This window comes from Hemibagrus wyckioides, linkage group LG01, assembly GCF_019097595.1.
Source record: "Hemibagrus wyckioides isolate EC202008001 linkage group LG01, SWU_Hwy_1.0, whole genome shotgun sequence".
NCBI classification, from domain to species: Eukaryota; Metazoa; Chordata; class Actinopteri; order Siluriformes; family Bagridae; genus Hemibagrus; species Hemibagrus wyckioides.
This window is the reverse complement of record NC_080710.1, coordinates 17,780,220-17,805,443: the sequence shown is the minus strand read 5'-3', so window position 1 is coordinate 17,805,443 and position 25,224 is coordinate 17,780,220. Positions and strand designations below refer to the sequence as shown.

The window sequence follows — 25,224 nt, the reverse complement described above, 5'->3', positions numbered from 1 at the left end:
GAGGAGGATGAGCAGGGAGTAATTTAGGGCTGGCTTGATGGGAACCATGTCAGCACATTTCAAGAGGCCGACGCTATTATCTATGTCCTCAGCTCAGGGGTTGCAGAGACTGAAATTATCATAATATACTATAGCAAGTATCCATCTACAGTAGGACAAATATTTAAGGAGGGTGTGGATGCAGCTTTTTGGTTGATATTGAATAGTATGGGGTGGATTTTATTAAGTTGATGCTATGAGAGGTTGCATGTTTTGTGACTTATGGTCAGTTAAGTATAAGAGGCTGCTGTATAAAGCTGGAGGGAGAATTCATCCTGTCTGGCAAGGGAAGTGAAAAGGCAAAATGTCTCCTGATATGCAGGAAGTTTGTTGTATCTCTCCTGCAATTGTCTAGTGTTTTACTGAGGTAATGACCATCTCCCTTGTGAGAAAAGTCTGGCTGTATAGAAAGCTCTCTGAGACTTGTTTTGGCTAACAATGTGTCTGCTGCTTCTTTCACTCATGTGCTCCCGGTGCAGTGAGGAATTGTAAGCAAGGTGGCTACACATTCTGCATTATCATCTGGAAGTATATACAGCATTTCAAGTCATCTCAAGTCATTATACCAAATTTTATTAGAGCCTCATTATCTATATCAAATATTTGCTCATCTTCCAGTTGCATATTGCACTATATTACTGGCAATAATGTATTCAACTGCCACACTGATCCATTTAATTATCCACTTTAATAGAAACACCTGTTCACATGAACAATGATGCAGCTATCCAGTCTGCCAATCATGAGGCAACAGTACAATGGATAAAATCGAGCTGATATAGGTCATGAGCTTCAGTTAATGTTCACATCAAATGTTAAAAACAGGGAAAAAGTATGATCTTTAACCATAGCATGGCTATTGGTGGCAGATGGGTTGGTTTGAGTATTTCAGAAACTGCTAATCTCCTGGGATTTTAACACATAACAGTCTCTAGAGTTTGTACAGAATGGTGTGAAAAACAAAAAAAACATTGAGGTCTGTTGAAACATCTTGTTGAGACATCTTCTTGGCTAGATAAATTTGAGCTGCCACAAAGGATATACTAACTCAAATAATCATTCGTTTGTGTATTTCAGACACTGCTAATCTCCTGCGATTTTCATACACAACAATTTCTAGAGTTTCACAAAATGGCTAATGAAAATGACGGTTGAAGACTCAAAAAAAGGTCTTCCCAGTATCGACGAATCTCAGATTTCTGACAAAAGTGTAACCTAATCCATCCACCTCAAGCTTTGATGCAAAGTGAATTCTGAGATGCTTTTCTTCTCACCACAGATAAAGAGTGATTATTTGTGTTAGTATATCCTTCCTGACAGCTCAAATGTATCTGACTTTTTTTTTGTTTTTCACACCATTCTGTACCTAAAGTCTAGACTGTTATGTGTGAACATCCCAGGAAATCAGCAGTTTCTGAAATACACAACCCAGCTCATCTGCCACAAACAGCCATGCTAGGGTTAAAGTCACAGAGATCACACTTTTTTCCCCATTCTGATGTTTGATGTGAATATTATCTGAAGCTACCTGTATACGTATGTTTTTATGCATAGTACTGCTGCCACATGATTGGATGATTAGATAACTGCACAAATGAGCAGATGTACAAGTGTTTCTTTTAAAGTGGATGGTGAGCAATTACTCACTGTAGCTTATATCTTGCTTTGTATAAACTGTTAATGGAAACAGATCAGATATACTACAGACTATATTTTGTTTTACTTGTCACTTTTTTCAGCTTTGAGATCAGATATATGAAGAAGAAACCTGTTATTTGTCACATATACATTTGAGCACAGTGTAATTCTTTTCTTCTTGTTCAGAGACTGGGGTTAGAGAACAGGGTCAGCCATGATACAATGCCTCTAGAGGGTTAAGGGTAGTGACTGTTCTAGGGCTAGAACTCCACACCTTCTAATCAGTAACCAGAGCCTTAAGAATTGAGCCACCACATGCTTATTCACCACCAAAATGCTGATTTCATATCTGTTTTTATTAGTGTTCAGTCATAATGTGTTAATCAGTGAGTTTAAAGAACTCAGATTTAGATAAACTCAGATTTATCTGAGGTAAATAAGCTAATTAATAACAGCCAAAAGTCATCATGAATGATTCTGATCACATGTGTAATCTATTAGAGCACAATGACTTTCTGAAAACTATTCCACTGTGGTTGTTAATGAATTTGTATGATTTTTTTTAATCTGTCTGCATGTTTTGAATGTTATACATTATTGTTTTTGAGGAGATTTGACTACTGTCCAGTAGTGAGCTGGTGAACTACTCCATAGCCTGTATAGAACCTGCATTTTACCTTTAGAATGATAGGTTTAGCTACCAGATCCAGAGTCTTGGCATACACTTTTCATGAGGCTGAGGAGTGTGATTCCTCCAAAACTGGAGGACACCCACTGCTCACATTTTCTCCAACAGGGACAGTTATCCTTTTTTTGCCAGGGCACAGAAACTGCCCCAGATCTCCAGACAACACTGGAAAAGTGAGTCCCCCAGCAACCTCAGCCTTATCCGTGCTATCAACATTTCAGGCCCAATCTCATGCAACCCATGAAGCTGTCTGACCGCTATAGCAGGAATGTCCAATCTTATCCAAAGGGCCGATGTGTGTGTGCAGGTTTTCATTCTAAACAAGCAGGAGCCTCTGAAATGATTACTCACATCAGGTATTTTTAATTTTTAACCCACATCAGCTATTTTATCTGCCATTTTATATGCGGTTTATTTTAGTTTGCTTAAAGTACCATGACTAACACAGGTGTGATTAAACTAACAAATTTATATGACATAAAAATTTTATATGTTTGGGATTTCACAGTGACTAATGTGAAAATTCGAAGATTCATTCTTTTCTTGCACAAAAGGCTGTTCACTGTCAGCTGAAATAGTGCCAAAGCCTGCTGGAAGTAAGGAGCCTTCAAGCCTGGTTGCATCTCTTAAGAGTGTTGCAGTAACTTGTTATTGCCATTGGTGACGTTTTACAATGTGACTTTGTAGCCATGTCACCAGAAATTAAGTCACCATTTTCCCAGTGTGTAGTGAGCCAGTGCCCAAGCTGATGCCATATGATATACTGATTCATGACCTAAGGAGCTAGGAAGCTTACTGAGATGGGCCCCATGTAAAACTCTACACAGATAGTAACCGTAACAGAGTTTAGTTTTGAACTAAGGACCCTGGAACTATGAGCTTACACTTTAATTTAATTTAATTTAATAAAATTTGATCCAAATGATCTAATCTAATCAACACATGTTTACTATTTTACTTTAACATTTTCTCTCAGATTATTTATTCATACCTCATTTATTATTATTATTATTATTATTATTATTATTATTATTATTATTATTATTAATAATAATAATAATAATAATAATAATAATAAGTATTATTAATACTTTAATACTTGTTTTTTCTTCTTTGTCTTTTTTTCCATTTTCTTCTTCTTCTTCTTCTTCTTCTTCTTTGTCTTATTCTTTGTATTTTTCTTCTTTGTCTTAACACTTTTTAATTTGTTTCACACATTTTTCTTAATTTACTTAACATTAATACTTAATAATGATAATTATTAATTTTACATATTATTAAACATATAATAATAATAATTATTATTAATTATTATAATTATTATTATACTATTATTAATAAGTATTAAAAAATAATACTTAATGATAACAATGATAATAATAATAATAATAATAATATTAATAATAATAATAAGTATAATAATAAATTTATTTTTATTTTATTTTTTAAAGTATTCGTTTTGTTATTATTATTATTATTTTTATTATTATTATTATTATTATTATTATTATTATTATTATTATTATTATTATATATTCCTACCACCATCTCCCCGGACAAAAACTCATTAGCATATTTTACCTTCCTATCTCCAAACTTTTTATACTGTGACTGCCTCTCTGTCGCACTATTTACTTCGTGCTTCCGCATACGTCGTACGATTGGATATTGTAGTCAACAAAACCGAAACTGCCTGTAACGACGAACCCAGCTGTAAACCCTATAACACTACAATACCCACAACACCCTTCGGCTCATGCTGTCTCTGAGCACACGCAGCATTAGGTTAGCTGAATCGCCTGCTGAAACTTACTGCACATTGGATTGATTGAGAGCCGGTAGGTGAGTTCTGGGTGGCTGATATATCTTTTACTGTTTCGGTGTGTTTAAGAACTGAGCCGCTTGGTGAAATGTCATTTAATCTGAAAGGGATCAGTGAGAATAAAACGTGCTGTTGTTTATATGATTAGCTTGTAGCCTTGGCTAAACTGGATGGGAAAGTGTCACTACCTGTGTGACAAACAGCACTATGCTGACATACTGGAAGTTCATCTGTAGCTATAGTTAATCTGTAATATTAGTTACTCAGCTGTAATACTGTGCCATACTCCATACTTTTTTAAAGAAATTTGCTTGCAGGCTAAAGAGGCGTTTATTAACAGCATAGTGGACTTTGATGCCGGTGTTCTGACCATAGCAGCTAGGTGAAAGGATAACCAGCTAGTTTAAGTGTGGTGTAGGTCTTTACATAACACTGTAAGCCAGTACACTGCTTAGTTAAAGAGTTCTTCATTTTGTGCTGCCTTTTGTATCAGTACACCTCTACTGTAACTGTGATGATGAGGACTAGTTTGCTCTGGGCTCTGATTAGGGATGTTTGGGTTTGAAATCTTCACGGTATGATAACCCAATGTAAATAATCAACCTAATGTAAATAATCAACCTAATGTAAATAATCAGCCGTGTGAAAGCACACAAATAAATACATGAAAGATTTGATTACTAACTAGATCATTGTACAGAAATTCTCTTTGCACATTATTTGTATATAAAACACCAAAAAGGAAAAAGATAAAACGTTTACGTCACTTGGTAAGACCCCCTTATCCTTTTCTCATCCACTGAGCAGTTGAGGGTTAAACGCCTTACTCAGGGGCTCACTGGTGGCAGGTTGGTGGAGCTGGGATTTAAGCTCACAACCTACCGAAAAGTAGGCCAACATCTTAACCACTAAGCTACCACATCCCTTCATTAGTTTTTCTTCTTCTTCTTCTTCTTCATCTTTTTTTTTTCTTTTTATTTCTTGTTTGTCTTTTTCTTCTTCATTTTTTGTCTTCTTTTTCTTCTTCTTGTATACAGTTTCTGGACATCTATTTCTGTTATGTTATGTTACAGTTTTTCTCATTTGCTAAAACATGCTCAGTGAAACTGATCCACTTGATCTTCATCATCACTTTCTTCTTCATTTTTTCATTTCTTCTTCTTCTTCTTCTTCTTCTTCTTCTTGTATATGGTTTCTGGACATGTATTTCTGTTATGTTACAGTTTTTCTCACTTGCTAAAACACGCTTAATGAAATCTGGATCCACTTGATCTTCATCATCACCTTCTTAGCACAGCATAAGTCTTCTCTTGCAAATGTCTTAACACTTTTTAATTTGTTTCACACATTTTTCACCCCCTTTTTCAAAACATTTACAACAGATCTCATTGAATTGGAATAACTGTGTTAAACAAACTAAAAAAAACATCTATTCACAGCTAATAGAAAGAACTCTTTTACACTACTCTTCAATCAGCAATCAGTCTTCTTCCATCTATAATAAATAACAGTTGAAGACTCAACAATATATTCATTTGACCACAAGTTGTAGTGTCTGGTAGCAATTATGTTCAATTGATGGGAGTGATGGAAGTTTTTTCACAAGGCTGTTACACAAAAAAATTCCATGTACACTACATATATCGCATTATAATACAACTTTTGACCTCTGTTTTAAGCACTTGTTTTAAAGGTTATGGTTGTGTAAGCTGTACGTGGTCATTAGCAACATGTATGTAGGCTTTCTGATGAGGCCCAACAACTTACCTTAAACCTCTTTTCTCGCAAGAGATAATAGAATCTTTACAGACATGTCCATTCTGATGGGATACATGTTACCCATTGTTATTTCCACTGGTACATTTATAAGATTAATACATTATTTTTGAGAATGACCTTTTCAAAAAGCTCTTATATTGTTGCTTGGTTATTTATAATCCAGTCTTTTTAAGCTGATCAAAGACCTGCTGCTAGGAAACTGTGAGTAACTGACATTGTACCAACCCTAGCTATGATTTTACTTAGAAGTTTACTTTTCTGAGTTCAAATACACTATCTTGGCAAAAGTTTTGGGACACCTGCCTTTACATGCACATGAATATAATATAGAGTTGGCCTGCCCTTTGCAGCTATAACAGCTTCACATCTTCTGGGAAGGCTTTCTACAAGGTTTAGGAGTGTGTTTATGGAAATTTTTGACCACTCCACTAGAAGCGCATTTGTGAGGTCAGGCACTGATGTTGGACAAGAAGGCCTGGCTCACAGTCTCCGCTATAATTCATCCCAAAGGTGTTCTATCGGGTTGAGGTCAGGACTCTGTGAAGTTCCTCCACACTAAACTCACTCATCCATGCCTTATGGACCTTGCTTTGTGCACTGGTGTGTGGTCATATTGGAACAGGAAGGGGGCATCCCTAAACTGTTCCCACAAAGTTGAAATTGTCCAAAATTTCTTGGTATGCTGAAGCATGAACTATGGGACAATATTCTTTGAATGATCAGGATTTTCTAGAAATTTTAGGAAATCCACACCACAGTCTGTTACTGTATAATTTACTATAATCTTTAGACCAGGTGAGTGGACAACACTGGGTTTCATGTATTTTTATTTATTATATATTCGAGATTCAATGGCATCATTTCATGTGTATAAGGGATTTGGAAAAATTGAATTATAAAAATCTTCAGCCCAATTTACATTAGTTTATTTTATGTCTTGAGAATCTGGATAAAGATTATGCATGTACATGAACCCGTAATTCACCTAAAACAGTTCGGTTTGATTCATCAAACCAACTCTGGAGTGTCAGATGCAGTTTTAACCATTAAAATAAAAAATCATTTCCTGTTGTAACATGCATGCTTTGGGACTGCCGAGGATTATTAAAATAACGCTGTTGACGTACTGAAAGTAAACCAACCGAAAATGAGCAGTACAGGAAGTTGGTGGTCAAAAGTTTTAAGGTGATTTGTATGTAAATGTGTTACCCTGCAGCACTGAGGGGGAAAAAAAGCTTGTTGAATTTTCTGTGTATGTAGATTCAATGTGATTGAATTGAGTAACATTAACACCATTGGGGTTGGGGGTTCGATTCCTGTCAAAGCCATGTGTGTGGAGTTTACATGCTCTCAGTGCCTCTGAGGTTTCCTCCTGGTACTCTGGCTTCCTCCCCCAGTCCAAAAATATGTGTTGTAGGCTGACTGGCATTTCTAAATTGTATGGTGTGTGTGATTTGTGCCCTGCAATAGACTTTCTTTTCAGGAAGTACCCTGCATTGTGCCTGGAGTCTCCTGAGATAGGCTGCAGGTTCCATATACCCAGTAGGATAAGCGGTGTAGAGAATGAGAATGGATGGATAACACAGTTAGTTTTCATACATACACCACGTATTTTCACCTAACCCCCGAAGCTCACACCTAAGTGGAGACCCCTGACGTGATGCCTGGGATTTTTATGTGTCTAACGTGCCTAAGTTTAGTACTATAGTAATAGCTCTAATCTGTGCCATCATCCTCATGAGATTTCACAATGGAATTGGAGTTTTCTAATACTGCGAGAATTGATCACGCCTACTCTACATCATTCATACTATTAATAAGGAAACTTGTTGAAACTGATGTTGTGATTAAACCTGTCATATATTTATGACACCATTGTCTTCTAGTTGTTTGTTGTGGAGCTTCGACTTGATGCACTCTGTGAATTATGACGTCAGATGCATGCAGTCACTTTAGTTAGAGCTTTACGGAGGTGAAGCTTCTCTTAAGTAACCGCAAAAATACGGCATGGTTTTAGAAAATGAAGAACAAACAGGTATGTTTTGATTTTATGTCTTAAATCAATTTATGAAGTCACTGTAAGCTATGTGTTGTTGCATATTATATCGTAATTGTAAAATGCTTTCTTATTTTGTGCAGCTAATTAGCTTGTTTTATTGTACATAATGAAACCTGACAAAGACATGTCACTGCTAAATACCCATAAGTAGTGTAGAGTATATTTAACTTTTATTATCTCTCTGTCTTTCTTCTTTTTCTACTGTCATGTTCGTCAGACAGGCAATTCTGCAGTACTTCTCACTAACAGCCTACAGAGATCTGAAGACAGGGTTAGAATGGGGCATGCTACAAAATAAGAATTCATTAACATAATGCCTGTGCTGTGTCAAAAATCAAACCATTTCTCTCCTATAGGTGCTTGAATATTAACCAGTTTGCTTGTATTTCAATAATTTGTCCCTTGGTGGGCCAGCAACAGGATCCTGCTTTCTCATTAGTGCAGCCCGGGTTCGATTACAGGGCAGGGAACCAACCCAGCCATTGAGGGGTTAACTGTCAGTGTAGGTCCCAAGCCAGGACAAAATGTGAGAGTTGAGTCTGGGACCGCATCAGGGATAAAACCATGTGGAAAGATGAAAATACTCAGACCAGATGATCTGCTGTGGAGACAACACTTGTATTTTAATAACTGTAGATACCAAACTCCTAATAAGTGGAATTAGCTTTTAAGATGAACAAATGCTTAACAAATATAATAAGTACAAATAATCCATTGATTCTAACACATTTTCTTACTAAGAATCTAAGTTAAAAGAAAATCCTGATTTTCCTACTCATAATTATGACATTGTGTGATGTTCATGTGCGATCAGCTCGCAAACACGATCTTTCACACTCTCTGCTGTCGTATTGTTTTCCCTGGGCTCCGTATTTGTTTTGCACTGAAAGACGTATGAGCAGTTCTCAGCTGTCGCTGCTAATAATTGGTGTTCGGCTGCGTCTGATATAACGACTTTTCTGTGGAGTGTCCACCATACTTTCTTTAAAGTTAAATAAAAGTGTGCTAGACCAAAACCCCTTCCTTTATTACGGTCTACTTTTTTAAATTTTTTTATTTGCAAGACAAATAATTCAGCACACTGGAGCTCCTCAGCCAAATAGTGAAGTCTGTTCTTTCTCCAATCACATTCACTCAGAGGAAGTACATTCTTTACTCATCCAGTTTGCTCATCCAGGCAAACTCCATCCTGACTGATTAAAAAAGGCGTTTCCGACGTGCCGCTTCCTAATAGCTTTTTCTGTTGACTATTTCAAAGTTATTACACAGTGCAAGCTGGAGAATGGGCTTCCCTTTATGCTTCGCTCCCTCTAACGCACACCGATATCAGTACATCTTCTAAAATTTATAACCGAAGCTGTAAAAAACTCCAGCCTGTGATCTAATGATGTGTCAAGTGCTAATTAAAGATTATATTTTATTCACTTTTTGTTGGAGATCCTTACACATGACTTTTTGTGTGTTCAAAGATGTTTTTTTTTTAAAGAAATCTAGATATATTTTAGATTTTGACTTTATGGTACAATTAGGGCTGTGTGGTATGAAGATATTATAATATTTCCATCTCCATGAGATTTTCTGATTTTCATATTGTAACTCTAGATATTTCCTCTATTAAGTGTGGAATTTTATACAGTACATTATAATAGTGTTTTTAGAGTCTAAGAATAAAGAATTTAAGATTGGGGGGGGCAAATAAACATGATTACTAAGTCAGCGAAGGGAAAAAAATGGTGTCTAGGCTGATATGATGTTTCAGAGTTGGCGTGAGTTTCCCTGACAGTCGTGTAATAGTGGCGCTCAGTCAGAGTCATGTCGGTGTGTTGGGTCAAAATTAGTGAGAAAATTGTGTGTATATGTCATACACCAACTCCGATGTGTCAAATATAATCAGGCTCCAGAGCCAAACACAAAAGATATATGACTACATAGAGGCTGACCGGAGCCTCAGGCAGTCAGAGATGTTACTTGGTACTCACACCGTGGTCAAGTCCAATCTAATCAATAAAAAGAAAATGGGTTTATAATTATACTTTTTTTTTTCTAAGTAGATATTTTTTCTGTTTGGAAGCTAGAAAATGGAAGTTGATTTGTGAAATTTATATAATAAGCCAGTATGATGTTTCAGAAAAAAAAAATAAAAGTGTTGAGTGGGAAGCTAGTTTGATTATTTTTTTTACTGTTTTTACTGTTTTATGAAGATATTGCCATCAGTATGCACATTTTACTCACTATTTTAATAATCAGACATGATAGTTTTGCTCTCTCTGTATAATATCTAGCTAGATAATGCCTCAGAGATATAACCCCTCGATGCACCCTGTGGTCTGACCTCGAGCTGTGTGCTGTGAGATTTTAGCAGACGGCAGAGAAATCTTTCCCCTTCAACCAGGGATATATTTGAACTTGCTAGCTAACATTAGGTGCCAAGTGTTTTATGTAGTTTTTGTGCAGTATACGGTTCTGCAGAACAGACACGGCTTACATCACTACAATATCCGGCAGTCACAGTAAAATCTAACTGTCTGATTCTAGCTAAACGATGAAAAGTTGCTCTTTTACCTGATACTCAGTGAATGGTAGTTACATCATCGTGCACATTTGACTGTAGCCTTAATGAAAAACATCCATTAACACTCCAGTTATTTATTCTACACACATTTGGTGATGAGCCGTATGTGCTCAGCCTGAACAGCAACTTGTCAGTCGGTTTCTTTTGAAACGCCATTTTTGGAGGTTCCCACACTAATGAAAGAACTCATTAACCTTTCTTTACACCCTTTCGATTTTTATTTCTGTCCTGGGAATGTCCAGTTATCTACCATTTCACCAAGATAGCTGTTGCGGTAATTAATAAACTTTGTGGACCAAAGGAAAAAAAACAGAGCGATTAAGAGGAAAAGAAGTAGTTTTTCTTACTCTATCTGTTCATAGACGAAGGAGTTCTGAACTGAAATTGCGAATGATTTGACCTCATGCTTGTGGTCATTATGTAACTAGACAATCTGGGATTTGTTTACCTAAAGCACTTTGGTCATGTTTTTAGTGAATAATAAAACTGACGAATATACTATCATTATCATTACAATATCTGTCGTATATTTGTCATCCATAACATTATGACCACTGAGAGGTGAAGTGAATAACACTTGACTCCTCATCCTGTCAGTGGTGGGATATATTAGGCAGCAAGTGAACATTTTGTTCTCAAAGGTGATGTAATCGGCAGGCGTAAGGATTTGAGCGAGTTTGATAAGGGCCAAATTGTGATGGCTAGACGACTGGATCGGAGCATCTCCAAAACTGCAGATCTTGTGGGGTGCTCCCAGTCTGCAGTGGTCAGTATCTATCAGAAGTATCCTTTAAGTCCTGTAAGTATCCAATCTGCTGCTAACATCTTGGTGCCAAATACCACAGCACACCCTGAGGGATCTAGTGGAGTCCATGCCCCAATAGGTCAGGGCTGTTTTGGCAGCAAAAGGGGAACCAACACAATATTAGGCAGGTGGTCATAATGTTATGGCTGATGTATATGATGTGTTTTACTTGTTAGTGAGAAGTGTGGTAAAATTATGGGATCTCAACAGGGACTGATAACTGAATTCAGTTATTATATGCATATTTAAAAAATATATATATATTCTTGGGTATTTTTTGGCTGTCTAGTGACCAGCAAAGTTCTTGAAAGTTAAAGCTTTAAAGGAAACAGCACTTAATACACGATGTAAAACAATCAGAGGAAACTCATAACTTGAGATGAATGCTGATATGTAAAGCAGTCACATTAATATTCACTATTGCTGATTTTTCCTAACAGGCACTTTTGCTGCATGACTACGTCTTCCCTCTGATGGTTGACTGAACGGCAGAGCCATGGCTCCTCCTCGACTTACCAGTGCATTGCGCTCTTTCTCTACGGTTAGCAAGCAGGAGGACCTCTCACTCGAGCTGTATGATTTAAAGGCAAGGCACAACTTGTTTTCAAAACAAATGTTTCTGTTGTAATCACAATTTTCTGATCATGCAATTCTAGTATATGTCTGAAATTAAGCGTGAAATTAATGAATAAAAATTGTGAAATATCACTGAAGCAAGGTACAATGACAAACTACTAGTACATAAAACAAAATGAGATAATTACAAAATACAATTATGTGATGCAAAATGAGACAATTGTGAAATAATAGTAGTTAATGCAATTTGAGATAATTACAAATTGCTAGTTTGAAATAGTTGGTTAGATAAATACAAAATATTGTATAATGCAAATTAAGACAATTTAATTTACTAGTGTAAAGTAAAAAATGAGATAATTGTGAATTTCTGTTAATGCAAATTGACATAATTACAAAATCTGAGGGTGTTTAGAAAATGAAGCTAGTAAAATTAAATTAAAATTAAATAAAAAATAAATGAGATACTTACAAAATACTAATATATAATTCAAAATCAGATCATTACTTCAATCAAGCATTAAATATAACATCATACAGAACAGTGTAATTGTTAAATAATATAATGTAAACAAAAAGAGATTCCAAATTTTTTTTCTGTTATACAAAATGAGATAATTCCAAAAAAAAATTCTGTAATACAAAATGAGATAATTCCAGAAAACTAGTATGAAATATAAAATAAGGAGAGTGAAATACTATTCTGTAATACAAAGTGAAGTTAGTAAGAATTGTAAAATAGAAAATGAAATAATTGCAAAATACTAGCATGGAATCTACAATGAAAATAGTTACATTTACAAAATACCATAATGTATTACAAAATTAGATTAAAAAAAAAATCTAGTATGAGATAAAAATGAGAGTGACAAAATACTACCATCTAAAACACAATGAGATAATCACAAAATATTAGAATATAAAATATAAATTGTGAAATACTAGTATGTAATAGGAAACTAGGCTGATAACGACAGCCAAATAATAGCATGTAATACAACAAGTTAATTGCAAAATACTAACAAAACATTCTAAAGAAATAAATTGCTGAGGAAGAAAATAATTGCAAATTATTTGTATGTAATGCAGTCTGAAGCTCGTATCAAATCGATGCATTATTAAGTAATACAGAATTAGATTAAAGTGAGAATAAATGTTAGTTTATTAAAGGAAAAATAGATAATTGCAAAATACAAAATGTGTATTTTAAATATACTGAGTATACTCATAGACAACATGTACAATTTGATATACAAAGATGGATGGATAGATAGATACGATTTTACTGTCATTGCATAGTACAGTTACATAGCAAGGAAATGTCATTTACCATCTATCAGAAATATGCTTATATATATATATACACACACACACACACACACACACACACACATGCATGCATGCATTATGTACATTGTATGTACAAAATACTAGCATGGAATAGAACAATAGGATGGTAACATTTACAAAATATTATAGTGTAATAGAAAATGAGAAATGTAGCACTCTGAACAGCATCCAGCTGCTGTTTCTACCACCAATTACCACTAAGGCTACCACTTAAGGTGCAGTAGTTGTGTGTATGTATATATATATGTATATGGGTGCATTATTTCTATATTAGGTGCAACATTTGAATATTAGGATGGTTTTGTGTTGTTTGACGTGTGTGTTGTATGTACTGACCAATTCCTAATACATTCCTAGTAAATGTATATGGTGAATAAAAGTGACTAGACTCATGGAAGACAGTTTTCAATGTTATGTCCTTGAACATGTATCTCTATTAAGCTAGTCCTCTGTATCTCCTCCATTATTTATGTGTTTGTGCCAGACACATTCTCAATCCTTCACTTCCCTCCCCATCTTGTTTTTCATTAATCAGTCCATCTCCTGGCCTCTTTTGGCTTTTTAGGAGGAGGTAGATTGCGCTTCTGATTATCTTCTATCAACAGCTTTTAGCTCTAAATTGTTTAAAGTAGCAAACACGCTTCTTTATGCAAGAGATAAAGACTGAGCTTTGTTCTGAGCATACGCTCGAGCACTGAGATTTGCTTATATAGTGGCATGGTGTTAAAGGAGTTTATTATCTAAACTTGATTCTAATTCAAACAGGGCCTTGTCACTGCAGTTATATATGAATGTTTTATTAATGTAAATGATTTTTTAATGATTGCCTCCAGCTTTCAACAAGGACATAAAGTGAGTTTTCTGTTTTAGATCGTGTGTTTATAAAGGTTTCTTTTGCAGGCCAAGCGTTTGAAGAGGCAGGAGCTGTTTGCCAGAGAGGGTCTGACCTGGGCAAAGGTTGTACAATTTTTTACACAACAGCTAGAGAAGAAGGAGCAACAGAAAGAGTCTCAGGAGCTGAAAAATCTCCTTCAAGCAGCCAAGCAAATAGGTACAGTATTTAACTGATATCTAGAAAATTCCTGCATCCTATTTTATTCCTGACCGGAACTGTGTTTATCGTGATAAGAAGTACAATGTTCAGCAAGCAATATCCACACCTACTTACTATTATCTTATGTGCTGAAATGTTTCCCTTGACCTTATCAAATTTTCAGGCATGTTTTGCCCATATCACTTGTACATTAAACTGCATTTAGTTGGGTATTTACTGCATGGTTTTTGCCTTCGCTGACAAAGAAACTCACTATTCTAAAATAATTCTTTGCTTGTGTATTAAGAGAGGAAATCTTAGATTGCATAATACGACATGCTTACTGCGGAGGCCGATTTGGTGCTGTTGCGACTGAAGACACAGGTGATAAAGTTCTGGCAGTGTCAAGGTTATTTTTAGCAGTGTCAACTGCTCCGTTGTGTGTCTTAAACCCAGCAGTATGAGGGTGGCATAGGATAACAAGAAACTCTACAAAAAAAAATATGGTAGCAGCAATGGTGAAACTCATTTCCTCATTACTGCCAGCTCACTGTTTATGTGACCTTTCATTTCATACATGAGCCCGGCTCATGCTGATTGATGAATGTACTAATTTTCTTTATCACTTGAGCATCTTCATGGACTAATCTGACATTGAGAACGCACATTACTGCATAGTCCGTTAGAGAATCCAGGCAAGATTTTATTGGGATCATCTCATACTGTGTGACAAGTAATAATCCGAGGCTGATGACATTGCACCCTCTAAATCCAGTTTTAGACAACAGCAAGTGTTAAATATTGAGCAAAAACATAAAGTTAAGGTCATTTACCTCACATCACCAGCATACGCCTGTACTGAACATAACTAAGCACATAGGTGAATGTCACAACGCCGTAGTGTTCAGCTTTCCTGATGTGACTTATAATTAGATTAGATGCAAATCCCCCAGAATGCAGTCTTAGTCAAACTGTGCTGCATATTGTGTCCTATCACACAGCTCATATTACTGCTCTGATCCTGTCGTCAGGGGACAAGGGAGGTAGGTCGCGCTGCAAGCAGCAGGGCACGGATTGCAACATGGCAGGGCTCTCTCTTCCACTAATCCCACTATAGCTCTTGTGAATGCAAGTGAGACTCTGCACATAGCAGGCCTGGGGTATATGTGATAGAAATCAAAAGCAAAAAGGCTCTTTATTATTTTATTTTATTTCTGATAAAAGTCTGTGATAAACAGCTCAGTGGTGTTTAACAGGATGATGCCCAGATGATGCTGTAGCTTAATTAACAAAGCAACAATTATTTTCCCATTTGAATATCTTTAAAATGTACTTTGGGGTGTAGTTAAAGATTATCTGCTTAGGAGCCGAACTGTTACTCTGTTCTGCACAGTGTTACTATGTTCTAGAAACTGAAATGAGGCATGTTATAGTAAAAAAAAAAAATGGTTCAGAATTTATATTGTGAATATACACAGTGTAAATGATTGTACAGTACAAAAGTCTAACCTTGAAAAAAATTCAATAAAATAACAATGAAGGGAAGTAAAAGAGCTGATTAGTTGTCTGGGTGATTTTGCTAGAAATCTATTTTCATGCCAAACAAAGTGTAAATGTGTCTAACAGGCTTGGGTATAAATCACATAGACAAAGGTTGCACTGAAATAATGAAGCTATTTTAAAACGTTAGATTTACTATTCCTAATTACAAGCCCCAGTACAAAGTCTAACATTTCCCCTACACCAGTAAACCCCTTACTACAAGTTCTACAGTGCTGTGCTGTTTGAAAGCGAATATTTCTTAGCTGCGAAATGTTTGTTACATTAAGAGTAGTAAAGGTGTGATTGCACATTCAATACAATTCACGCAGTATCCTCTCTCCAGTTTGTAAACAGGCCATTCAGAGACATCCCCAACCGGAATAAACTACTGTTCTCCAAGTTTACACATTTTAAAATGCACAGATATGAGCAATTACTTATAGACAATGGAGCGGTAGGTAGAGAGTGAGCCACATTCAGAGAATTTTAATTGGCCCAAATTCTTGTCTTCCCGGTTCTTGCTCATATTTTCTCCTTTAATTGGACATTCAGCCCTTTTCTCCCCCGTTATTAAAGTTTTCTGTGGCTAGCATTGGGTTGAAGTATTCCTTCACCAGCAAAAGTATGGGCAGTGAAGTGAAAGTGGTTTTAATTGTTCCCTCACATGGTACATAGGCATTTTCTCATTTTGTGGGTCTACAGAGTAATCACTGTGCTTCCTATGTTGTCTGTGAACTTTGCAGTGGGGACAGATTTCGGACAAGATGCCATTGAAAGCGCTGCAGTCTTCCTGTTCAAGACATTCCAAAACAAAGAGCAGGTCGGCCATGAAGAGACCCGGGCCATTAAGCAGATGTTCGGACCATTCCCGGCCTCAGCAGCCGACGCGGCATGTGCTGCAGTCAGCCATCTGGTGGCTCAGCATGGAGAGTCCCAGGTGGAAGCTTTCATTCAGTCCCATACGTCCAACAAGCCTATAAATCATGGAATGCCTTTTGGGCGGAACATTGCCTTCTCCTTTGACACTTATGTCCTAGACAGTCTAGATAGTCTTCCGTGGGAGGATGAAGAAAGTGAGGAGCTGAGCTTGGACTTCAATAGCTTCTTGAGCAACCATGCCGGTGGGCGTAGCATTGGTTTAGAGAGTGCTGGAGCACAGTCAGTGAGCCAGAGCAGCAGTGCTGACCGATCCATCCTTAGAAGAGAGGTGGAGAAGTACCTGAGTGGAGGCAACATGGGTTCATCCAGTTCAGAGGAGCTCTGTACCTCGCTGTTTGAGATGCTGGCTTCTACCAAGAGTGATGATGAGCTTCAGAATGAGGTGAGAGCCAGTGTATATTTACTGTCCTAACCCTTGCAGCACAGCTTCTTCCAAAACACATGATCATCCACTGTTTTAAGAGGAACAGTACAATGCTATTATAGAATATTTTTAGTGATGGGGTAGGCCATTAACAACCCAAAGTTATATCCTTCCATAAATGTTAGATGCTGGTAGAAACAGTTGTTTATATTTCCTTAACAATGGAAAATGTTATTTATTTATTCATGTTTTTTTTTTTAAATTACAGTTGCACAAAATGTTCTCCTTGTTCTCATATTCAGACTGTAGCTTTCACAGGAGTGATGGTCAGTGACTTCGAACATTGCACATATTTTTTCATGTTATTTTAGAGGAAGAAGAAACCTTCAGTTGTCACATATTCATTACAGCACAGTGAAATTCTATTCTCTCATATCCCAGTTTGTTAGGAAGTTGGGGTCACAGTGCATTGTCAGCCATGTTACAGCACTACTGGAGCAGAGAGGGTGAAGGACTTTGCTTAAAGGTCCAACAGTGGCATCTTGGACCAAGACCTTCTGATCATGAACCCAGAGCCTAAGCCTTTGAACCACTGGCATGTTATTAAAAGGGTTTGGCACACTTATTGCACACTTTGCAATCCAACCAATCAGTATAACAACTTGTGAACGATACGTTTATGTACATTATATGGCCAAAATTCGGTGGACAATCAGACCTATATGTGGGCCTTTAACTGTTGCCACTCCGCTGGAAGCAAATAATTGTGCAGGATAATTTGGGGGATTCATCTTTTCAAAAAGAACATGTACTTGGTGTGATGGTCAGGTGTCCACAAACCTTTGGTCATACACTGGATAACACTATCCAGTCATAGTATTATTATTATTATTGTTATTGTTATTATTGTTATTATTATGTGTATTATTATTAGTCATATTGGTGCAGTGGTAGCTCAAGTCTCTTGGTTGTTGATCGGAAGATCAGGGTTCAAGCCTCAGCACTGCCAAGCTGCCACTGCCACTGTTGGACCCTTGAGTAAGGCCTCCAACCCCCCTTCTTCAGAGGCACTGCATCATGGCTGACCCTGCACTCTGACCCCAATCCTCCAAGGATGGGATATGCGAAGAAAGAATTTCACTGTGCAGTAATTTATTTGTGACAAATAAAGGCTACTTAATCATTACTTAATAACATCCATGGACATTATTGGTTGCTAGTCTGCTGCACAATCCATGTCACATGATCTAGCAGCAGTTTGGTTTCATTTTATTGTAGGATGTGTGAGAGGAGGGATGTTGGTGTCTGTGGAGATGATGGAAAGATTTTCAGGCTTTGATGACCGTGTTCAATCTTGAGCTGGACTCTCATCTGTTTGTCACAGACATTTCAACTGAATATCAAATCAAATGTAAATCAGCAGGGTTTTTTGTTGAGTCCCCTTTTCCTCTGCCTTAGTTCTCTATTCTTTCTACTTATCTGTAATCAGCTGACTGTTGTGCCTCTTGCACGAAACCTCCATCATCTCCCAAGTCTTAGTGTAGCACCTGAGATATTTTTAATGTTCCTCACGTAGGTGACATTTGGAACCTAACTCTCCCCCTGGCGTCTTCAGATGTGGGATGCCCTTTGTCTGTGAAGCCCACCATGCTTCTCTTTGCGAGTGACTCTAAAGTTAATGGCAAAGTTGAAAGCATTTCCACTTACTGCCCTTAAACTTGACAGAGGTATGGGGGAGGGCATACAAATGGTAGAACCCAGCTTTTTAATATTTTACATTTCTGCTTTAAAAATGACATTTGCTGCAACAGCAAATGGTACACCTTTGAATTAGGAGACAAATAGAGGAGTGAGCTATTAGATGATAAGGATTGAAGGTAATTTATCAGAGAACTGAATTTATGTAAACAGTCTTTTTCAGCTGATCTTTGTGCTTTATGTATGTTTATGGTGCTGTAAATGGTATCCTCTATTTCAATATAGAATGGTGGAATAGAAATGCAATTTAGGATACAGTTTGCTTTGATAAATGTAATGTTACATCAAGCCTGTGCACAGAGTCAAGCTCTGAAACTTTGGGACATCTGAATGATTCCAATGCCATTATAAAGGCCATTAATGCTAAACTCCTACATCGGAGAAAGAATATCTAAACATCTAACATTCAGTCACACAGAAAATCTAGAAATCTTTCAAAAGCATTCCTCTACAAATATTTGCATTACTCATCACTTTAGATTTCCACACTTCCAAGCAACAATACTAGCAATGTTATTATCTTATGTTTCACTAACACTCACACACTTGCTTTTCACACACATTCTTCAGTAACCACTTGAGTCAAGGTCACAGTGGAGCCGGAACCTGTCGCAGGAACACTAGGTGTGAGATGAGGAATGAGGAATATACCCTGCATGAGACCTCACACATTCACACACTCACTCACACTCAGGGGTAGTTTAGTTTGTTTACTAGCATGTGTTTTGAGGTTGGAGGAAACTGTGGAACCCAGAGGAAACCCACACAGACATGGGGACAACATGCAAAACAGACAGTAACCAGAGCCCAGGACTGAAAACTTGGAGCCTTGGAGCTGTGAGACCGAGATGTGACACCATGCTGTCCACTCCACACCAAACAAATTCTGTCAAAAAAACAAAACAAGATTTTCAGAATTTAAAAATGTATTTTGTGTAGGCAGCAGTATAAAGTAAACTTACAACCCACACGTGTGTGTGTATAGTCTAAATACAGTATAATATATATAATGTGTGTGTATATTTTTTCCTACTAATGAAAGGCTTCAATATGAAGGAAACACATCAGATCTCTCATATCATCACATAATCAATCACCTTTGGGTGCTTTACCTCTACTCAGTTGATGCTATTTTTTTTAAATCTCTGCTTGTAGTTTGAAAGCAACTGTTTAGCTTAATGTAATGATGGACAGCTTAGAGATCTCTAAAGGTCTAGCTTACTAAGGAGCTGTTTTAAGGATGTCAGTACTTTTACTCCGGGAAAGGAATTTCAGATGTTTCAGTCCATACCCCATACTTGTCTGTCTCATCCTTCTAGATTTGTACATTTTTATTGTACTGCCATGTTTGCGATGAAATGTCTGTCTGCGAGGTTTAAATGTTGAACGTTATCTTACATATGATTCGGTGTCCAGGAACAGACAGCTCCAGAATTATTGCCACTCTTGGACAAAATGGGTTTAAAACAGAGTGGTGAGTAATGTCTGTTGTGGTTAATAAGCTCAATGGCTCTCTGGAAATATGAGCAAGTAATCTGAGATCACTCTTTAATACAGACTCTTTAGATCCTTCAATGTTCTTCAGCTCACTGGGGTTCGGGTCAAGAGATTGGAATAGCCCAACACCTGCTTCTCTGGTCTTTTAATCATTTTTATGTATATTTAAACATATGTTTAGAATCATTGTCCAGCTCACAGATCCAGTTGTAACATTTGAGCTGAGACAATATTTAACATACTTTATACTCCAACAAGATTTCCAGGGCCTTCGGAAAAACTGTCCCACATCATCACAGAACCCCCACCAAATATAACAGTGGGGATTATTTTCACTTCTCTAACCCACCTTGAGTTTTCATTGCCAAAAAAAGCTCTATTTATGCTTCAGCTGACCATAGAATCTGATTCCAGCCAAAGTTCCAGTAACAATCCACCGAACTCGTCTCCAGACCCTTATGTGTACTGTTGGATGGAAGAATATGCTTTCTTCTGGCATGCTTTTTGAGTAGTTTGTTCGCCTGGAGGTGGTGTCTAATTGTAGAATTTGGAGACTTCGTGACCTCAACATTGCTTCTTAAATCTCAAACTGTGGTCTGCAGAGAAATCTTTGCCTCTCTAGCCATCTTCCTCAGTGTGCGTGGGGGGAAAAGTATATATGGTATGGCATGATATGGTCATTTTTCAGGCACAGGTCTATTTTTAAAGTCGTTGCCTTATTTATGGAAATCAGCACACTTTTTTTCCCCTCATTTCATTTGTGTATTCTTTAATCTTCTCCATGTTGATGAACGACTCAGGGACTCGCCTCTGTAGCATCTCATATTTATACTTCATTGAAACAGGAAGCTGTGGATGACGATGGATGAGTTTCTAATGAGTTAAAAGCAAAATATAAATGGTTTAATTACATTTTTTTAATCAAAATATCTAGGGTGCCAATAATTGTGACACAGAGTGTTTATTCATTCATTCATTCATTCATTCATTCATTTATTTATTTATTAGAGCAAATGTACTTGAACTAAGGGCTTCTCTCATATTTTCAGTGTGGGCTTAAGATAATGAACCGCAAAGACGTTTTTATAGACATTTTTTTTTACTCATCTTTAGCAAGGGTGCCAATAATTCTGGAGCTGACTGTATGCTTTGTTTTCCTCTGGTGCTAAATGCCAGGTGTCTGTGTTCAGCAGACTGTGCAGCAGATGAGACTCTACTCCAGATTTAGCAATGTGGGAGATAATGAGTGCTCACGTTTGGCATATAGAAAGGATGATGTTTTTGGCTGCAGTAAGAATTTATTTTTTCATGCATATGGCCTGATGCACTGACGACTCTATCTCTTCTCTCTGTCTCATCCACTCAGCTGTTTGAATTCATTGGCCCCGAGGGATTTGAGATGATCTCAACGCTTCTCCAGAAAAGGTCTGAGATCGTGGACTCTCTTCTGTCTGCGCCATCAGACAGCAGAGTCAGCTTCCCACCCGGTGAGTCGTTTGGTCTGCTAGCTTCAGAACAACAAGACGAAGCTCATAGTGATGCGGATAGTGATGCTGTCCTCCACTGTGCAGTGACAGAACTGCCATACCGTGCTTAACTAATGATTCGACTGTAGCATTTAGAATAAATGATTAAGTGCACATGCCCCGAAGAAACATACAGGAAACGGACTTTTTTTTTTTTAAATGCATTTTAACCACAGTGCACTTTGTATGTCTTAAAAATAGCAGAGAGTGCAAATTACAGTGCTTTTAGATATGCAGCATTGAGTCTGGTTAAATCCAACCCTGCTAAATTTTCCCTCTCTGCACAGTCCATTTATTGCTGCAGAAATTTCTGAACATTTGGCCCGAAAGTAATAAACATAAATTAATACAGCAACAAAAATCCTTATTTATTTGTTTATTTATTTACTTCATTGCTACAGGTTTGTTGTATCTATCTATGTATCTATGTATCTATGTATCTATCTATCTATCTATCTATCTATCTATCTATCTATCTATCTATCTATCTATCTATATAAAGAAATACAATTTCAGCCTCTTTCCTTCCTACACACTGGTCAGACAGTGTCTTTGGCAACCAAACCAAATAGCAAATCAACTCAGTTTCATTCAGGTTTGAAGTAAACTAATAGGTGTGATATACTTTCCCCCTGTAATCCATCTAATTATGTGACTGTCATCTATGCATGTGTTCTCATATGAGCTGAGAAAAATACATTTCTATAAATCTGTGATTTTTTTTTTTGGAAAGGCTTTATAAAGTAGTTGCTTGATTCCAGCCGAATCAGATTGCATTATTTAGTGTGCTAGGTTATCAGGACTGTGTGCAATATTAATGACCAGAAGAATACTTTTCCTGCTTAAAAACTCCAGCTTGATCTGACCAACTACCAGCTGCCAAAAGACTGAATGCACTGGTAAGTGCTAGCAGATGGAAATTTAGGTTAGAAAATCTCAACCATTTATTAATCAGTTTAATCAAGTAATAGGGAAGTTGATGAAGCCGCTGGCTTGAGTGACTCGGTCTGTGTAATTGAATAATAAGTATTTATCAAACTTTGTCCTTGTCGAATTTCCTGTGTGCTCCTGGGTTTAATTTTTCCTCATGTCCTTGACAAAAAGCTTAACACAGGTCCTGCTATGACAAATAGTATATTATCCAATATCTAAAGGATAGTTAATCAACATAAGTGATAAATAAGTGATGGAACTACATTTCAGCTTTGCACTTCAGTCAGCTTTCTCATTGTCTCTTGCTTTCACATGATCATGTGAATTGCTTCTATGAAGCTCAGTGATGTTTCTGCATTATACATGAATGCATTAAGGTCACTGTGATTATAAGAGATTGTAAACCTTGTTGATGATGTGACTAACCTCATTCAACACCTCTTGCTAGAAAAAACCCAGTATGAGTAGTGTTAATATTGATTTTTTTTAAAGACTTGTATATTGACTTTAAAAGTCAGCTGTGACTCTGGCAGTAAACTCTGGCAGTAAAGCACACAGCACTGCTCTCTTTCATTCCTCTGTCGAATTTTTTCGTCTTTCTGTGTTCCTGCATGTCTGACGTTCTTTCAAACGATCCTGTTGTCTGTTCTAATCCAGTTCTATGGCTACAGATGTGCGCTGTGAAAAAGAGCTAATGGGCTCCTGGCTAGTCAAAAAGTTCACTTGCCAGATTGCTTGTGAGATGCGAGTTACCTTGACAATCACGGGTAGAGGTCAAAAGACCGGCTAAAAGCTGCGGATAAAATTGCCCACTCTTTGCATCCCATTAAGAGAGGTGGGTTTTCATTGTGTAGGCTTGTCAAGAGCTGATCAGCTGTAATAGTACATGGTCTTTTGTAGGGGTCCAAGCATTTAATGCCATGATGCAAAACCTTAACCTTTAACTGATCTTTGTGCATAATTACTAAATAGCTAGGTGCAAGGTCAGAGTATTGCTCCTAATTTTTGGTTTGATTTTCAGAAAAACATATGAAGATTTTTTTTTTTATCATGTAAAATTTCTGTATTTATTTTAATACAGAAACAATATGACCACCTTGTTGTTTTTTTTCTCTAAACCAGCTGTGACCTTTATTCAACCTAAAGGCAGATGAACATCTTATTCAATTAATACTTTATATCCATTTTATTACTGTCTTGAAGCCTGCTTACATCTGCTAGATTTTCTGCCACAATGTGGTTCTGCAGTTATCACAGCAGCCTCAGAAATTAAGAACACAATACTTCATAAATTAAGCACACTAAATTTTTGACTTTGCTTATTTTGTCATCTTGGTGTCATAACAAGCATCAGGAAAAGTCTTGGCATTTTATTATTATCAGAGTGTTCAAATATTATAGCTTTTGCACATCATGTTATTGGAGGGTTGATTCCTTTCTTTAAGGGATTCCATGATGTAGTTTCTAATGCAAGTGTGATATTTAAAAGAAAAAAGTCACGGTTTTATAACGGAAATAAACTTTTTTTTTCGGTACCTCAACCGAGGGTTTAATGAATAATGCCGCAATGGAAACACAATGCAGAAATAGCCTCGGTCTTATGCAGCGTAATGGAGAGCACATGTACTTGCAGAGTGAAGCCAAAATCCAGGCGACAGAAGCACATCAAAGAGAGGAAGGAAGAAAAAGTGGTGCAGTTCCACACAAGCCTGGTGTCAGCACAGGACTGTGGAGATACAGATGTGACCATGTCCCAAATGCAGTGCTGACGAATAGAGAAGAGTTGCCTTTGAGATGGAAATCACGGGGTGGGAGAGAGGGTGTCAGAGACAGCATGAAAAATTCAAAAGAACCTTTTGAGTATTGATGGGCCATCGCTGTCAGTGAGAGGATGGACAAGCCTAGAACTAGAGTGCACAGAAATGAGATTCGCAGGCTGGAAATATTATTTGGGGGAAGAAAAGACGAACTGGCTTATCCAGAATAGGTGTAAGAGCCAGACAGAAATGTATAATATGACGAGAAACAGATTCAGCCCGGGTTGTTTCAGAGGTAATGATCGCCTGGGGCATGTTTTATGCACACAAAGTTAGCATTTACAAACTGAGTTTCAGTTTACTGCATTTACAAATTTAGGTCCGCAGTAGTACATTTTTATTTTCTTTCTAGTAAAAGTGGCCTAGAAAATATGTAGAAACATATTTTTTTTAAGCCATGGGCTCAGTACAGGTAGATTCTGTTGCTGAGAAAACCTATTTGGAGTGATTATCTGTGTTTATATGGACATCGATTTTGGTCATTTTT

At 37.0% G+C, this 25,224-nt stretch overlaps 1 protein-coding gene across 2 annotated transcripts in view; it reads left to right on the top strand.

The window, feature by feature from the left end:
- Window positions 1–4,097: 4,097 nt before the first annotated feature.
- Window positions 4,098–25,224, top strand: part of ascc3 (activating signal cointegrator 1 complex subunit 3) — a 153,874-nt gene continuing 132,747 nt past the window's right edge. Inside the window, exons 1-5 of one of the 2 annotated variants that reach the window (XM_058393115.1) lie at window positions 4,098–4,207; window positions 11,843–11,988; window positions 14,229–14,379; window positions 16,647–17,224; window positions 21,828–21,948. In XM_058393115.1, the coding sequence (XP_058249098.1) occupies window positions 11,899–11,988; window positions 14,229–14,379; window positions 16,647–17,224; window positions 21,828–21,948 (940 nt within the window). In that variant the 5' untranslated portion in view covers window positions 4,098–4,207; window positions 11,843–11,898. The remainder of the gene's footprint in view (window positions 4,208–11,842; window positions 11,989–14,228; window positions 14,380–16,646; window positions 17,225–21,827; window positions 21,949–25,224) is intronic. The other variant, XM_058393122.1, reaches the window with a different exon arrangement.